An 18655-nucleotide genomic window follows, 5' to 3' on the forward strand; every position below is an offset into this window, starting at 1 on the left:
CGATAAAAGTAGAATGGCGCAATAGCACTGATAGCGCGCTCCTTGAATACAGCCTATGATGCGGTGTTGTATAGTTAAAGCTTGAAGTTGAAGCTCGTACATACGAAGTTTTGAAGAAAATTAAAAGTAATTTTTTTTGCACGGTCTGGTATTCTGACTTTTTTGCATGCGCGCGCGAGGAACGGTTAAATATTTTATCATTTCTTCTCATTCTCTGTGCGATTTATCTCTCAATAGTGAAATGAGAATCTGACGTAGTTAAGAAATAGAAGAAATAGAAGACGTCTTAGAAATAGAATAGGGGATATCATGAGAGTCATCTTGGATACATAATGTAGTATATATTAATATTTTATATGAATATTTTCCAATGAAATACAACCTTAAGAGAAACATCGTCATACTAAATCTGGCAGACTTTGCGAAGGTAGAAGTAGATACTAGCATCTATTTATTCGAGAGCAAAATATTTTTGCAATAGCTCCTCATATATGTCTTTATCGCTTTTCAAAAATAAACAAAAGATAACCCTGTCCATCTGTAAAGTTATAGAAGAAAATGATGTAAGTATTAATAATTATATATGCAGCACTAGAGGATTATACACTCGCTAAATATATATATATATATATATATATGCGATCTTACAATATCCTTATTTTCAAGAAGGAATTTTTTCACCGTCGCTAAAGCTACTTTAGCAGCTGGTTTCTGCGGGTATCCGTAAATTCCAGTCGATATACATGGAAACGCGATAGTACGCAAATTATTCTCTTTAGCCAAAGCCAGACTGTTCTCGTAACATTCCTTCAATTTGTCTGGTTTCTCACCTTGGGGACCAACGGTATGAATAACATCTGAAATGTCATTTAAGGAAATTGAGATCTACAGTAATCACTACGTTTATTTTAAATTAAATCCCTTCAATAAATTGCTTACATTTAGCCGGTAGCATGTAACCTCCGGTAATCTTAGCTTCGCCAACTCGACATCCCTTTAACGTTGCACATTCCTTTTTCAAATTTGGTCCTGCTCCTCTGTGAATAGCTCCATCAACTGGATAACAATTTGCATCAATTAATATATTACATGTCTTGCACACGTAAAATTTCTCATCGAAAATACTCTGTACCTCCGCCACCTCCCAATAGACTTGAGTTCGCAGCATTGACTATGGCATCTATCTCAAGCGATGTGATGTCTCCTTGCCACATTGAAATTTTCTTAGCCAAGTCCTCATTGATTTCTTCGTTTTTCTTAGGACTCTTAATGGCAATACTAGACTTATTCTTGTTCCAATATTCCACCCACGTAGGAACCTGACCCAGAGTTGTTACCTCTCCCTTGTAGAAATTCCTCTTCTCCTTCGGCGGCATGTTCAAGAATTTCTCTAATTACAGAAGTGACAGAAAAATACATCAGAATGTTCACTCAACTACGATTATTATCGTATACTTGATCGTTACGTCAATCGTCCGAGGTAATTCCTTACTTTTCTCTTCTTCAAACGACATCTTTCCTTCGAGTTTGATCGATGCGGACAAGCTCGTTCTCGGTAAAAAACTCCAAAGGGTTTGAGGGGAACGTTTGAGGATGCAATTAGCGACGGTCGCCTAGAAACCAAAAGCAATTCTCGGCAGAGCTTACGCACGACTTTGCACGTTCTTGTCTCTTACTTTCAGAGCCAGCATATCCTTGTCATTGAATGACTTAAGGACAAAAGAAGAGCCCTGTCAGCCAATGACGATCCGTTCACGCGGGCTACAAAGTATCAACGCGCACACCTTGCACCCGTTTGACCGTAAACTGCGATAAGTTCTCGAATTCCGACAAAATATTTTTGTTTTGCTCGTTTCTCCGTGTCGCGGTCACGGAAACCGGCGATGACTGCTGCCCTTCCGAGGAGCCGGCAATGAGGCAACCGTTGCCATCTCGCGGTGACGGTTCGCTTCGTGCTGCGCTGTCCGTACGAGAGATGTCATCTGACAGCAGCTCGGAGAACTGCTGTCTTTCATGCGGATAATAATTACACGATGGTAATATCGTTTCCCGTAATTGGATGGATCCCCTGAGAAAAACGTAAAATTTCCCAGAAACGTTTCTCTCGACGAAGGATTTACGTGAATGTATAATAATTCAATCATCGGTGCACATGTATGAAAGAGCGCACGGTGAAAAATTAAAAGATAATATTATTAGTGCAACAAGATAGAGGTAACGTGATTGTAAGTATAGAAATTCTATCGATATGCGATACAGCGCCGTCTCAATAAATACTTTCTTAAGTGGACAAGCTCCCTTATCAGTTCTCACGAGTACGAAAAAAGAACGATAGGATACGATCGCTAAGATAAAAAAAGCAGCGCCGGTAGCCGCTTAACTCTCAACGCAATTGATCGTCGTCGGTAGTAACAGATCAATATCGCCCCGGTAAATCAAGCTCCGAATCTAAATATAGCTCCCTCGTCGCAAAATAGCACACTAATCTGCGCGCAGACTAATATGCCATGCATAGCTATCCGCTCCGTCCAATTACAGCGATACCGCACCAGACGAGAATGGCAGAAGTTTTCTTTACGGCCGAAATTGGAATCAATCGAGATTCGCGTGGGTGTGCTCCCCCCGTCTATGGGCGTTCATGCGACAACGTGCCTTTAGGGGAGACGTTAACCCATTCTATAGACTATAGTCCGGCGCATTTGCTGCGAAGTGTTGCTGGCACGTAAATGCCACCGACTCTGCGCTTTACCATCCTGCCGAATAGATTGAACCGTGCCATTTTCGCCAAAACACCAGGATGCTCGTCCCAAATAGAAATACGACAAATTGTCGTACCTGATAAAGGTATAATCGTAAAAAGTACATCGTGGTAGAGCGTCATAAATACCCGTTAAAAAATATTTCACACATAATCATGTATAAATATACATATACAATATACAATAAAATAATGATATCTAATCACGTCTGATCATGCATAATGATGTATAATATTAACATTAAATAATTATGTATGGAAAAATGTCATACGTAATTTAGTATAATTATACACAGTTGTATATATTTATATACGATTATGTATGAAATATTTTTTAACGGGTGGCTTTTATAAGACTCGAATTTGGCAATAGTAGTTGAAATAAGTTAAATAATATTTCGAACTAAGTTTAATCTGGCATTTACCTGTAAAGGCCCGGATCTTACCTACCTAATAAGCGATGACGTCATTATGGAAGCCTAATGCGGCGGTTAGGTATATCTAATCAGGTTCCTTTAATATGTGCAATTTGATGAGAAACTGCAACAGTGCGTTTCGCTCCTGATTACGGGCCGACAACTTATTTGGGCCGTACTTGAAGTACGGAAATCGGATAAGACTCCTGTAAGACCGTATGATAATAGTTTGCTATGGAGGTCCTGCAGGAAAAATCCGAACGAAATTAAGCGGACGAATACGATAAGACACATTCGCGCGAACACCTCTCACGCGAAATTGACGTTTCATCTATCCGCAGTGAGGATTGCGTTTGAAAATTTGGCTCGGTCACGCGAACTCTCGTCTATTTTTTGTTGAGAATAGCCATACGAAAAATGCGGGAAATATTCATCCTTACATTGCTGTCGAATATATCAGGCCAATGTATAGTTCACGTCATTATTAAAAAAAAAAAAAAAAGAAAAAAAAGAAAAAAAGAAGGAAGAGGAAGAATGTTATTTTGACACACGCGAGTCACGCGCGGTGTTTTATGACACGCTCGACAATCACGTAATACCACGATTCGCCTGCCAATTTCCTTACACCACGTTCGAATTTAGTCTGGCATGTTATTTTGTAATTTCTTTATTTAAATGAAGATCAGTTAACGTGAAACACGAGCGTTGCGAGAAGGAAAAACGAGAAATCTGTCGTGCTAAATGTATGACATTTGAATGCGGCATAGTAGATCGGAGAAGCATATAGTGCTGCAATTATAATATATTGGCGCATTGCAATTCTTACAAACTGTATGTACGTGTGTATTCGATTTCTTTTTTCTACGTGATGGCAGAAATGTTTTGCCCTTCTGCTCGATACCTTCGTGCAAGTATATGTGCGGCATGTGCATTGGAGCACCGTAAGACCTTTGAAAAATTTTCTTACGCTTGCCAGGAGAAATTCGAGAAAAAATTCGGGCGATTCGACGGCTGTTCGAACTTTCAGGTAATGAGCCGCCCACGTGTTAGGTCAACGAAATACGACCCTCGAGTGTGCCTCGTTGCACCATATTGCCGCGCCTACTGCATCACGCTGTCGTCCGCAGCAGTGGGAATAAAAAACCGATGGAAGTTACCGTCGAGCTTGCGCGAATTATCACGTTGTCGCCGGCTGTTTATGATTAGAGACGTTTCGAAACGTGCTCTGAATAATATTTCACCGGGATGTGCATCTTTCTTCTTTAACCTTCTGTCAGCAACTTGGAGCTTAGAGGCATAGATGATTTTATTGTGAATTTTAAGATAACTGATAGATAGAAGTTCTATATTCCCTCCTATATAAACTTAGGAATAATACGATTATATGTGTGTAAGAACGTCAATATCTAGTTATTCGTCTAGTTGTTCATTGTTTTTCTAATAAAGACATTTAGAATATGCGGTTTGTAAATATAATTTTGATAAAAATAAATTACATTTAATCATTAATGTGCTGTGAAAATAATTTTATTGCTTCTTTTTCTCGAATAAAACTTAATTTTCTTCCTTACAATCGTCTTCATTTTCAAATGTCCAAATAATTTAATATTTTAGAGCCATCATTATTATACTATTTTTTCCAAAGTACATGCCTTTAAATATTATAGTCTAAAAGGATTTTTTTTTATATTCACTCATTTATTCAGTTACGAATTTTTAGTCAAATTTTTAGTCAAAATCACATTCCTCTCTTCGATGTTTCTGTTCCGATTTTAATCTGTAAAGAATCAATAAAATATAGTTCGACTTCTGGTACAAATCTGACGATGAAAAAATTTTTCATTAAAGCCTCCATATATGTACGAGAATTTTTTCAGATTTTTATACATTTTTATACAGTCATGAACAGTGTGAAAAGTTGCACTGACCCTCAAAGTCCCAGGTTATTAACGATGCTGGTGGAGGATTCAACTCGTTTTATTGCTCAAGTTAAGATATTACTCTATGAGCCGTTGATGTAAAAATAGCGTCAATGACGATGAAAATGGCTTCAGGCATAAATTTGAGAAGGCTAAATGAACCGTACACTTCATTTAAGACCGTTCAAACGCGAGCTACTGCAAAATACAACGGCGTTGCAGAAAAGAAATTACGCAAAAACGAATCTGTCGAGCGTGCCGCATTAAAGATAACATTTCCGGGGCGCAGGGAAAAGGGGTTGTGAAAAATACCGAACGACGAGCGGAGATTTATTCTCCCGTTGCCAATTTATTTCCCCCGGTAGAGGATAATTCCTCGAGATGTGGCGAGGCTCGGAAAGGGCGCGATAATAAATCGAAGGTTTCAACTTCGCTAGCGCAACAGAAATCGGGAGCGTGATGAAACTTTCCGCTTCCACCTTGGTCATTTACACAACCCCGCGATACAGAAGCGCGTGCCGGGTGAAATCGTGGCGCACATATCCGGCGCATGTAATGTGAATGAACAGATCCGTCGTCTACGATAACCCCGACGACGACGACTACGACGACGGCGATGAGAACCACGACGAACGGCACCGACGACGCCGACGCCGACGTCACCGACGGGGAAGCCGTGCTTTTCCCACGTTGTATGGAGCGGCGGCCGCGTAGTAGCGCATGCTGAAAGCCCCGCTATCGATCGATCCGCGCCCCCGAGCTTTCTCTCGCTTCTCCTTCACAAGCCTCGCGAACGTCGCCAGTGACCGCAACCCGTCCCGTACGAGAGCGGAATACGTACCGGATCGGCTGCGATTTCATTTCCGCGTACGACTCCCTCGTTCTTCCGTCAGCCGTCAAGGGTGCACCGGCGAGCGACAGCAGCAGCGAGAGCGGCAAACGCCATGGCACGTCGCGGCGAATACCTCAAGGCGATTTTCCTGTTGTGTGAGTTCTCTCTCTTCATGCGACTTCCCTTCGGAAACGATGTGCCTTTTCTCTCGCGAAAAGCGCGACGAAAACGTTCGTCGATCGTTTCGTCACTCGCGCACATCCGACAGAATCGCGCCATTAACCTTTGAAGGAGAGATGCAATTTCAAGCAGAAATTCTACACGACGAGCTGTAATTATCGCGATGCGCCTTTCGACCGGTGATTACGGCTGAGGTAAAGAATGAGAATACGCGTGAAACTGAGAGAGTGACGAAGGATGAGGAGAGTCATTTACCATACGCGCCCACACCGTAGGTCGCGTCGAAAGGTTGAAAAGCGCCGAAAGTCGGTAACCGGAGATTCGGAAAACCTTTCGTTCGGAATGTGCCCCAAATCCATCACCAATTGCGAATTGGAATCGATCGCGCGTTGAGCTTTCGGAATTCGTACACTCGTACGTTTAGCTCGCCGGAATCGGCGGGATATCCACGGATTATCGTTTTTCTCGCTATTTCCGGCAACTCTCAGGTGATATGATTATGACGGAACCGCAGATAGCAGCGCGCTGGCTACGTGAACATCGTCAACAGAAAGACGAATGATCAGACCGCTTCGAGACGTGAGAAATGCAGCCGCGCATCTTCCGCGAGAGTTTCGCAAACTCACTTATGCAAATCGCACGGTCGTTCGCGAAAGTTTTGCACGGTCGGATGGCGATTCATCGGCGAACTTTCTTAACATTCTTCGACGCTCTGCGGTCGATTAATTTTTATTCGATTTAACGGAGCGGTGTTTCATCTATCCCCGGGGCGAATTAAATTATACGTCACAAATATAAAAAAAGAAGCGGATGATCGATTTTTTTATTTCGCCCGCTTGTGTCAGACTGTGCTCGTGTATTCACTGCCAGTACTAAAAATCTATAATACACGAAACATGAATTATATATTTTCAATATTGGCAATGAATATATGGACGAACACGCCTTCAGTCTCCTCGCTATTTATTTTTCATTTCGGTGGTGTAAAAGCCTAGCTGGCTACTATGTCGATTTAAAAGGATAACAAAGGACTTCTCTGTTATCGATTTCGACGAGACAAATGTTCGACACGCTGCATGTACTGTAGCGTGTAACGGCGATTATGACATTTTACCGAAATATTTTTTGGCAGGGTGTGTCTCGGGCATTGTATTCAGTGTTCCTGCCCCTTCGTCGATGCCACGACAAGTGGATGAGCAACGTTACACCACACGGAGGACGCCGAAAGTCTACGTAGAGATGCCTACTTCAAGGACGAGGTCGCCTTTGGTAAGTACATCTCTTTTCCGACACTCGCATCCGTCACGCGAATATTGTAACCATGTTCCTCACATTCCTCGAGGTCTCTCTTACAAACGCTCAAATATTTTATACGTCCTGATTTTTCAAACGATCAAAAAAATCCATCCGGGTTTATCGGCAAATATTTTCCCCGCGATATTTTATCATCCATCGAGAGAGGCGCTAATCGGCAGCCGTTTTTCAGTATCAGTTTGCCTGTAACCGCGAGATCAGCCGAATCAGACGTACGTGCGTACACGGTAACCCTTTCGACGCGCAACGTTTTAGAAATACGAACGAAGTATATTCGTTGTGTGTACGTGGAAGTAATTACTTAAATGGGTTCACGGAATACTATAATATACATTCGCAGGAGGGAGGGAGAGGATTTGCAAGTCGGGTCGTGCATATCTGTGTATACATCTACACGCTCTAATGTCCTTACAGTGGGCGGTGACCACTCCTACATATGTCGTGCTACACCGTGAATCCCGCGTAATCGCGTTACCGTTTATTACGGCGCTTATTTCACCTGAAGGCTGAAATTCACTAATTAAACGCAACGAAGGGTTACCCGCGGCGTCGAATTGAGTTACGGGTTCGGCGATTGCCGCGTGAATTTTCAGGAAATTTCGAAAATCACGCCCTCCACGAGGTCCGCCGCACTCTACCCTCAAGACTGCGAGAAGAGGTTAACACGATCGGGCGATCGTGTGTTCGCCGTAATACATGATATCGCGCGGAATTCATAAAAGTCAATTTTATCGAAACTTTTGTACGTCGCCCTCACTTTATATCGGTTGAAGTTTTACGCGCAGCCTTGGCCCTATTTCTTCCACCCCTCGTCTCATTTTCCCACCTCGCGTTTTAATATCTAAAGTTGACATTAACCTCTGTCTCACAAGTACACAAAATACACGACTTAATAAGAAGCTCGTATGGAAATGACTGGATTTAAAAATTCCAAAGGTAAAAATATTCTCCGCACAGAAGAAAAATTGTCTTAAGCCAATGATAGATATTCTCATGCATAAGCAAGAATATTGTAACATTCTTAGAAGATTTTTAGTCCTGAACTTGAGTGCAAGTAATACCTTACATCGATACAAATTCGATGAAATCCAAATGAAATCTCCTAAAAAGATTGAAATGTTTTTGCTCATACATGAGAATATCTACCATTGATTTAAGACTAATCTTTTTCCGTTTGCACTTTTCGCGGCAATGCGATGATAATTTTTTATAACGAAATATATAAGCAACACCTTCTTTCATCGTACTGTTAACGTTGCCGCGGTAGACGCTTCGTTAATGTAAAGATAATTAAAAAAAAAATGCGACAAAATTGTAAATATTTTTTTATCATTCTTACATGTCCCCCCAATTCTTACATGTCCCCCCAATTCTGGATCGGCCAGATTCGCGTCGAAACTGCGTCGAAGTGGCAGCGGTGTGTCCCGCGGCGATCGATCGATCTAGCGTGATCCCTCATGCTAACTCGTTTATCGTGTACACGCTGGACGTAGCCTGTTGCTGTGCAAATATTCCGCCGGATGATACGCGTCATGCAATTTATGTTTCATCGTCGCGGCGATAGTCGTATACTATAACTTCCGGCAGTAAATGCCACCACCGTGTTACGAGCGCGGCGCGAAGATTTTACTGACACGATATACCGCCGCGACGGCGATCGAGATAGTTCGCAGGGAACCGAAGGTAACGAAATACTCCTTTCGTGAAAAGAAGAAAGAGAAAGAGAGAGAAGGAGGGATGTCGTTCAGAGAGCGGGGGCGGATATCGTGATACCGCGAAGTCGCGTACTTGTAAGTGCACTTAGGCATGTTAGACGACCGATAAAATTTTCAACGTGTCGGCCGCTTGTTTGCACAGACTTGCATTAATGTTTCTCTTTTTCAACCCCCTCTCTTTCTCTCTCTTTCTCTTTTCCTCCTTCTCCTCCTCCACATCCTCGAGCGTTCCGTGCTGTTATTTCGGAGAATAAACTTTAAACGAGCGTTAAATCCCACGGTCGTGATATAAAATCATAAAAGCGTTCTATATACGGCGCTCGGTTATTTCTCATCGCAACAGACGAGAGAAATCGCACCCGGTGAATCACAATTATCGAATAAGAATTAAGTACCACGGAAACTCTGCAAAACGCAGACGCAGCTCCGACGGTGTTTACGGTGCGAATCCATCTCGAGTAACGGGTTTTAATGAACCGGCCGGTGGCTGATTTTATCACACTCCTTGACATTTCGACGTCGTATTATTACATGACGTCACGACGTACAAAGGCACTGCGTCATTGCGACAGGAACTTTTACTATTGACACTCACAGTCGATTCCGAGCGCTCGCTTCCAGCGTTGCGTACGGATTTACACGTTACGACGGCGACTTTACGCGTTAGACATGTTCTTGTATTAACACAACTCGTAACGTGCGGGAAAAAAAAGTTGCCGTCTTACAGCTCGTTACGTACATTATGCCAACAGGTGACCTTCTCCGCAAGAAATTTCCGTGGTAGGTTACTTCGTTCGCGAGCGGAAGCTACTTCGAGTCCTTGTATCTTGATAAACCAGGGAAACACGAAGATCACGCGCGAGCGACTTTCTTCTCTTTCTTTTTTTTTTTACCTTTTCCATTATTTACGTAGTGAATCAAAATTCTCACGTGGCTATTTTTCCCGATAATGGCGGGCCTCTTTGAAACATTCCGTCGTCGATCCGTGAGTAACCATTGTTGATAGTCGCCGTGTTTATCGTCTTTTTAAGGCGATAGTCAATTCCGAACTTAAAACGACCACGACCATGCCCTCGACAACGCCGACCACGCACAGGTCGTCCTTCACACCCCTGTATCGACTGGACGGCAGCAACGGACAAGCCTGCATTCTTCTTCAAGTGGACGCGCTGATCGTCGTCAAGTATCGCACGATATACGGCGAGAGTGAAGTAAGAATCACTAATAATTAATTTCATTAGAAGGATCGAGGGGAGAGGGATAGAAATTGTCCTAGGCGACTGAATGAATTCAAGTAACTGTAATGGAGAGTTTTGAGTTAACGCAAAATTATGTCAAAACTGAAAAGTGTTCATCAAATATAACCGAATGCGTCACGAATGCAAAGTGGATAATCACGTGCATTCATATTTACAAATATGCCATTTAATGTGACGTTCCATTACCTTTACTCTTTCGCATCACAGACCGTTACGCAAGTTAATGGACCCTTCCCCCTCGCGATGTAACGTAATTGTTGGATGGTCTCTAAGTAATAAATGTTAATTTTGAGTGAAATTAAAATAAATACACATTTAATATTGCGAATACAAAAATATTATTTTTTATTTTTCTCACTAATGTTTTATTCATACATCAGTTGAGTTAATGGAAAGTAATATATAAATATTTAAATATGTGTGCATGTAAATATGTCGCGAGTATAAGTATAAATTTATTCAAAATAGAAATTCAAAATAGAAGTTAATAATAAGACGTCAAAAAATGAAAAGTGATATAAAAAGTGTCATCTTTAGTTGCGAATATCCCAGTTTCCAAATGGTCAATCGCTTTCTAATTGCGCCAATAATAGGTCATATTTAAATCTATATTAGTATATATAGTGTATATATAGTGCAAATTTCAGTGAAACTTGAAAGACTCATTTCATCCTACAATTATTTTAACGAGTAATCGCGTTCTCATTGAAATTTATAGCCGGCGAATATCTACGTACCTGACGACGCGACCGTGACCGGCAATTGCGACAACGAGAACACGGTGACGATGTCGTTGAAATGGGAGGCCTTCGTACTGTCATGGAGTTTCGCTAAGGTAATTTCTCTCGCTCTTTTTCTCTTTTTTTTTCCCCCGATCTCGCGATATCCAGCTGCGCCGCGAGATAAGTTCGCAGCAGGAGGGGCAATTATCTGAAGGATAAATCATCCGAATTGCCAGGCACGGGGCTGCTTTTTGCGAAAATCGATACGTGACCCTTTTACTGAGATATAGTCCATTCACGATTTTCACCTTCATATAGTCGATTGCGTGCCGGCAGCTATCACGATATTCCACGATTATACTTCGAGCGGTAGGTACGGCGTGTGTACTCGTATAAATGGTAAAAACGCTCCATCAGGAGTAACACGTAGTTGCCTTGTAAAAAAATCACGTCCAACAAGCGGTGATAAAAGTCGAGCACGCGAATACAAGCGCGCGCGCGCGCTTCTGAGAAACTGTCTTTCCTTGATCCGCCAGCGCGATTTAATTTTCACGTAAACGTAAAGTGGAGGGATGCTTGACCCCGGGGGATTTTCCCGGAGACGCTCGATAAGAAGCGCGACTTTTTCTTTGCAGACACCCGGTGGCGAGCGCTGGTACGTCGAGAAAATCGAATTGACCTATAACTCCAGCGACAAACACTTCAAGCATATCGATCAGCCGAGTGAGTGGCACGGTGACCGGTGTTAATTTTATTAATTCACGTGAGAGAGCATTCACGCAGACGTTAAATTAATCATTTCACTGATGATGTTCCAGACAAAACCATCCGTTTGAGCACCGGCCAGAGGCACAGCTCCATGCTGTTCCCCACGCCGGTCGGGAAGTCGTATTCTTGTTCCAACGAAACCGCAATCCCGCTGACCGACGGCAAGAACAACGCCAGCGTGTTGCTCAGGTAAAGCCGTCCTTACGCACAGTATCAAATTTTGTATTGAATTTAACACATTTCACGTATCCCAAGCGATAATTTCACACAAGACGAATATGTTGAAGAGTAACGCTCAAAATTCACGCAAAATTAATATACTATTAATTGATATACTAGAAGTATTAGAATCACCATTTTACTTGGACGAAGTGAACATTACTTGAAAGTAGCACTTTTTCTTCAAGTGTAATATTATCAGGTCACTTAGAAAGTTCGATTCGACTTTTCCGTCAATTTCACTCCATTCAGTGGAAATGAATGGTTCACCGTCGAAGAATTATCGAAAGTCGAACCGAACTTCTCTCGACTCGATATAACGTTAGTCCGCCGAGCCGTGCGCGCAGAGAAGACTTTCACGAGGTCACTGACGGCAGAATGATACGCGAAATTCCAGAAGCATGAAGCTACAGCCGTTCAAGTTCAAGAACAACGACTTCGCCGTCGAGTTTTCGTGCACCGCGCTGAGCGCTCGCGCCAGCAGGGATGAAACCGCTCCGGTCGCGGTCGGCTCCACACTGGCCGCAGCCGTCCTCCTGACGATCACCGGCTACGCGGCCTATCGATACTTCAAAGTGAAGAAAGTCAAATACGACACGATGGAGTAAGCGAACCAAGGTCACTGTCGCTGACGATGCCAAAGAACATGTATCGCCAAAGAAGCATGGAAGAGAGAGATCAAAAGAAACCGACCTCGATTCGTGATTAGGGCTCGTAGAATTTCCCTTTCAATGCGCTAGTCGATCCATTCTGAGGAGGGTTCGTCGTCGCCTCGCGCGGTCGGACTTTTCTCTTCTGTCGGACACACGAACGCAACAACAGGATCGATGGATTTCCAATTGTTCGGGACTGACACGCACTGACTATCCACGAGAGAGAGACACAAGAGACGAGTCGACCAGATTAGCTTGAGTCACACGAAATCCGGCGACGTTTAGGGTAGGCTCCGTGTTCCGTGTCAGGCGAGATATCATTAGAAGAACCGTAGATAGACATATCTGAGAAATACATATCCGAGAGATTCTATCATAAACGTACTCATTTAGCGAGCGATACACTTCTAAGAGGTCTCGCATGCGGTCTGCATGCGCGGGTGTAACGGATCGGGCGTACCTGAAGTACTCTTTAGTCACATTGAAGGAAGCAATAGTCTCCTCGTACGAAGGCAATATCGATGGCTGACATCGCGATTCCGTCGTCCCACGTCGTAAACCCGCATCGTTGCTCCGAGCTCGACGCTCTTGTAAGATACTTTAACGACAATTACATATCTCCGGGAATATATATTACTTTTACACACAGGTTGTCATCTCATTCACGTGAGACTGTTTGTTGCCCGTACAGAGGAGGCAGAACCGTCTTGACATTCGTAATGCTCGCCGCAGCGTCGTTTGTCGATTTTATAATTAGAAATCCGTCACCAAACCGCGTAACTAATGCATAATTATAAATAACAGTGAACTAGACAGGTCATCGATTCACATGGCCGTGAGTGCCGTCGTCCTGCACGGAAATGTCGTCGGCGACGGTGCGTAACGGGACTTCGCTGCTGATATACGCGCGACACGTTTGTCAATTGTGCACAGTGTCGGGAATGTGTCAACGATATACGTTTGCTCGTTCGTTCGTTCGCAATTTAATGGAAAAAAAAAAGAACAAATACGACATCGTCGTAATCGCAAACTCGGATGGTTGTATCGATAGGCTTTCTAATTCGTGGATCCACGCGTCGTCGGACGCGCGCACGATCACCGGGAGGGGAACATTTTAAACGTGTTACTTGTGTGTGTATCACGCCGTCGCAGGGATTGATCGCGAGGTCCTTGAATTTTGCATAATTTTCTAGAATATACACGAGAGATCTATTTTTTGGCGTCTCGCAGTGTTTTGCATTCACGCAATCGGACGATTAAGTTGTTCTTTCCTCGACTTCGTAACTTCGGGCTGTAATAAGCGTGTAGCATTTCCTCCTCCCTCGAAGAAATATCACGACATATCTGCTCTCGGTGCGAATGTCACACCTGTGGCTTACATCGATCACTAATCCATGTCGAAAAGATTTCGAGCTGTAAACACGCCTCGGAGAACGTGAGAAGGCCCTTCTTCTTGGCAGCTAAAGATTAGACGCGTAACGGGTGGCTAGGTGTAATAAAGGTGTTGATAACATTTCGGTGTGACGCCTTATAATTACTTGTACATAGCGTTCGAACTATAATTTATTAACAGGTCGTTCGCGATTTTTTACTATCGATTCATTCGTTTACTCGACTATACGTTACTACTCTTTATAGCGTTATAGCCTCGTAAGCTCTCGATTTGCGAAATCCATTTAAGTCTAAGAGGTACTTAGCCTGTAAATATAGAATTAAATCAGTTAATCATCGTACGTTACTGTTTGTGTCTTGAGTGGAAATGAATCGTGATCCGAGCCGGCTCGCGCTTCATTCTCGTACAAGTCATTCGCTTGATTTCGCGATAGTATACGAGGAAATCGGGAAATCGTGTAATTTACATATCTCCTTTTCTCTCTCTCTCTTTCGAGTCTGTTTTTAAAATCTTCTTCGGACTATTTCCACGAATGTATCGATCTCAGATGCTACTGCACCATCTGGTCTCCGTAAGTAAGAGTGACGTTGCGCACACGCCACGGTGAGATGATCTTTCGTTGAAATTATCATTCCGTGTGTGGTGTCGCGCGATATATCTCGTTTAAGTACACGAGCGCACACGTGTATCGAGAAAGAAAGGTCGTTAAAAGCCGTCGCTTGATGCTGGTGCGCGATAATATTTTTCTAATAGCGGAAGAATATATATTGTACGAACGTGTAACGCGTACCTGCCGGTTCTCCTCAGACTTTCTAAGTACACCAAGTTTCTAATTTGAAACAACCCATATTACATACATTTTTATTATTAAATATCCACTTTTACATGCCCCGGACTTTAAGCGAAAGCTATTGTTAGTGTTGCGAAAAGTAGTGCGAACTACGAAGTCCACGATGTTAGGTCTCGGACGGGATTGTCGGTCGGATATAAAAGTTATTCGAAATTACTGGAAATTTACTAACATTCTAGTACTTTTCAGGCATCTACAAGCGGCGATACTCCTTTTTTTCTTAATACACGGTAGGGCATCGAGATAGTCGATATAAATATTTAAACTTTGTTACACGTGTTACGATATATCACGTGTGGAGTTTAATTAAATTAATCGCACAGGTACGATTTGGCGATTGGCGTCGACCACACGCGAGTTTCTTTCGATCGCTCTTCCCGCAAAAGTTTTCCACTTTTCCATTCGACACGATACTTCAGACCCCTTTTGTAGATACATCCACTCGCGCTCGTTAGGAATTCGCGATTTGATTTACCTCGACTAGATTTTCGTGGCGCGATGACGTTTCTTCACGGGGGGTCGTCGGATCCGCGCAAACTTTCGTTCGAATTTTATTACGCTGTTTTGTGTGTGATTTGATCACTTGTACAAGGCGTATCACGCTGAATACGATACGGTGGCAACGGACGAAAGGCAGTTCATTTACATACATCGGAGGTGGCTGATCGCTGGCGATGGCGTGCGATAAATAATAGTTACGAGCGAGTTGTGGCGCGTACCTAAGTGTGTAAAACGCGCATGTCCGCGCGTGCGTGTGCATAAGATTATACATTCCCACGCGCCCACATGCACACCATATAAATATATACATAAATTATATATATACACACATATATATAGATACATATACGAGGAGAGAAACTTACATTATATCGATATATGCATAACATATAAACCTCTGTCTTCCAAGTGCATATTAAAGTTACTTCATGTGTAAATATATATATTACGGATATCGTATATCGTATTTCCAAGACGTATCGTCATTGTCGACTGGTAAATGTGGCCGGCAGTGTTGTGCGAGTATCGTGGCTATTCGTTGGATCTTGGCGGGACTTGAAGAATCTGCCCTCGACAGATCTTCCTCGTTACCTTGGAGTAAGAGCGATTAACCGAGCGGTCCTCTCGGTTTAGCAGTGGAGAAAGGAAATTTTACGCGAAGGTGGACCGATCATCATCCGATGACTCATCCGTCATATACTTGTAGCTTAGGTCAATGCGAATACAAATTCCTGCACCATTTTGCAAACGACCGCGCAAAGTGTTTTCAGTTATTAATTAAAGAAGACAGAGGAAAATAATCATGCCATCCTCCACTCGCGTTTCGCCGCGTCGCGCATGATTATTTTCTCCTGTCTTCTTTTATTAATCTTGGTATAAATGTATGCAGTTTTCCTAGACACTCATTCAGTCACCGTCTAGTATTAATGCATTCTCATTAGTTGTGACAATACTGTGTAGGAAGTAGACAAGAACTCGATGAAATTTTTGAAGCAGTTTTCCTGTAGTAAAAATATATGTGGTTACCGCAGTCACCTGCCCGGTTATTGTCTAATTTTAATCAACTGAACAGTCTTTTTTGTCAATTTATTGTCCTGCTTTCGTTCAGCAGTTCAGAGTTGGCGTATCTTTTGCGCGCAGTAATTGCAGGAAACATTTCATCTCGATTGAGATGCCAAGTGGATTAACTCATCAGTTATCAGACAGAATTTAATATAATGTCCAGCAACTGCTGAAAAAATGCATGAAATTTCTACCAGGGAATAATTCAAAAGTTTACGTATTTGTTTGTAAAATGATACAGAACATTCTTGTTCACGTTAATTCAAGCTACAATTATATGACGAATGAGACACTTAACGACAGACGTCCTGTATAAAAGTTTTTCGTGGCTCAGTTTTTACTACGATTCTTTCAAATTTAGCCCCGTCGCTCCTTTCTTTCGCATCGCTCTCCAAGACCTAAGCTGGTACTAGGAAAGATCGGACGAAAGTCACGCATGCTCGCGGTACCGTGATAATAACACGAGAAAGGTCTAGCTGTAATTTACGAAAATGTATTTTTGTGCTAAAGTCAATCTTACTATAGGTATATTAACGGGCAGTAGTGATTAAGTGGATAAGCGGCGCGATTTCGCGGCTCTCGTATCGACGCGGTTCGACGGCTGGCAGTCGTTTTGCAATCTACACGTAGTGCTTCTCCTTTCCTCCTTTCCTTCGAGGAAACTGCGAAGAGAAGGCGACGCACGATGACGTTGGCCGTCGAATCGCGGCGTCTCACGGTGAAATGACGTCAAATTATGAATCATATCGCTTGACCTATAGCCGCAGCGTTAAGTCTAACGATTATTACTACAACTCGTTACCGCCTGGACCGATAACGGGGAGATGGATCCCGGTTTCACGTAATATAGCGACATACATCTCCTAAAATTGTATCATATCGATCAAATAAAGGCTGTTATACAAGTTCACTCGTCTGTCCTGCGATGTGATAAATAACAAATTCTTCCGATGCGCCATTGGATCGACGCAAGAAACTGGTCGTTCCTCTGCTGAATTCGACTTTAAATAAGCCTGTCGATTGAAGAAGTTTTAAATCCATACTATGAAGGGTGCAATATGTGTGTGCCTGTTTTAAGTATAGAAAGTAACATAATAATAATAATAATAATACCTTATTAAACGCAAGTTGTATAATGAGGATTGAGTATTCATTAAAATGAGAGCGAAAGCGACCAAGAGGCGCGGCAACAGCTGAAGACCTGATTTTCCTCCATTGTCTTCTTCAAACTTTGATATTAATAATTTCGTCCCATTATAATAATCTAATAAATTTATACAGTAACTTATTTACATAACAATTATTAATTATAGAGTCATTTCGTCTTTAATTTTGCAACAAATATCGTCGCTGACTGAATACCATGATTTCCGTGATATTTATGAAAATATTCGGCAAGTATCCTCTCTGCGAATTATCCCCACGATTCGATCGATGTCACAAACGTCGCGGCCCACGCGCTCTACAAAAGACGGTAATACCGCGAATACCGAGGCAGAGCAAAATGTACTTCTCGTAATCGCGTTCCGCTTTATATTCGTGGATATTTACGCCTTCCGAAAGCAGATGTCTATTTGGCGTACACGGTCGAGGGGGTCGGAGACATAATAATTTCGCGCTGTGGAAAGGGCGGTGAAAAGTACAGTCAAGCAGGCTTATGCTAGTCTGCGAGGGGAGCGCGCGGTCTGCGCGGCCCTTTGCGCAATGCGCGCAGCACCGTCGTCAACGGCTCATTGTCGCAATGTCCATTGAAATCTCTCGTGACAATGGCGCGCGCAGGACGGCATTGTCGCCGTCCGCGAGAGCATCCCGGCCTTGCGCGTCCGCCTGCCTGCGGGTGCCTGCGGAGAATCGGAAAAATCGCTGCTCCCGTCTCAGCGAGGATTATCGTCTCTCTCTCTTTCTTTCTTTCTCGCGGAAATCGTCGCGATATGATCGTTCCGTCAATTTAATATCTAATCGAACGCCAAGTCGAGCGAATCCGCGGACAGACAAGTAAATGTTTTAGTTGTGAGGGCCAAAATGTTGTTCTCTAAACCGAAGGTTTGGTTCTCTGAAACGAAACCTTTTTCATCTTCGTTTCAGAAATGTGTT

The 18655-nt window shown here is 42.8% G+C and overlaps 2 protein-coding genes across 2 annotated transcripts; one reads left to right on the plus strand and one right to left on the minus strand.

Annotated features, from left to right (window-relative positions):
* Positions 1-321: 321 nt before the first annotated feature.
* Positions 322-1919, minus strand: LOC106745124 (macro domain-containing protein RSc0334-like). The gene is made up of 6 exons (XM_014620408.1): positions 1677-1919; positions 1493-1613; positions 1133-1390; positions 940-1056; positions 649-857; positions 322-538 (listed from the first exon to the last, which is right to left on the minus strand). The coding sequence occupies exons 1-6, from the start codon at positions 1689-1691 to the stop codon at positions 452-454; spliced, it is 807 nt and encodes a 268-aa protein (XP_014475894.1). The 5' UTR covers positions 1692-1919; the 3' UTR covers positions 322-451.
* Positions 1920-5840: 3921 nt separating this feature from the next.
* LOC106745183 lies at positions 5841-17471 on the plus strand. Its single transcript, XM_014620539.1, has 7 exons — positions 5841-6080; positions 7238-7374; positions 10166-10345; positions 11112-11228; positions 11751-11838; positions 11934-12072; positions 12500-17471. The coding sequence occupies exons 1-7, from the start codon at positions 6038-6040 to the stop codon at positions 12708-12710; spliced, it is 915 nt and encodes a 304-aa protein (XP_014476025.1). The 5' UTR covers positions 5841-6037; the 3' UTR covers positions 12711-17471.
* The last annotated feature ends 1184 nt before the right edge of the window (positions 17472-18655 follow it).

Source organism: Dinoponera quadriceps, unplaced genomic scaffold, assembly GCF_001313825.1.
Source record: "Dinoponera quadriceps isolate SergipeBrazil2010 unplaced genomic scaffold, ASM131382v1 scaffold1425, whole genome shotgun sequence".
Lineage (NCBI taxonomy): Eukaryota > Metazoa > Arthropoda > Insecta > Hymenoptera > Formicidae > Dinoponera > Dinoponera quadriceps.

Excerpts from the sequence above, each read along its gene's own strand:
- LOC106745183 (XM_014620539.1), top strand. The coding sequence starts at position 6,038 with ATGGCACGTCGCGGCGAATACCTCAAGGCGATTTTCCTGTTGT. Across the intron at positions 11,229-11,750 it reads TGTCATGGAGTTTCGCTAAG|ACACCCGGTGGCGAGCGCTG; the intron begins GTAATTTCTCTC and ends TTTTCTTTGCAG. Across the intron at positions 12,073-12,499 it reads AACGCCAGCGTGTTGCTCAG|AAGCATGAAGCTACAGCCGT; the intron begins GTAAAGCCGTCC and ends GCGAAATTCCAG.
- LOC106745124 (XM_014620408.1), bottom strand. Across the intron at positions 1,391-1,492 it reads GTCGTTTGAAGAAGAGAAAA|AGAAATTCTTGAACATGCCG; the intron begins GTAAGGAATTAC and ends TTCTGTAATTAG. Across the intron at positions 1,057-1,132 it reads TCTATTGGGAGGTGGCGGAG|TTGATGGAGCTATTCACAGA; the intron begins GTACAGAGTATT and ends ATTGTTATCCAG.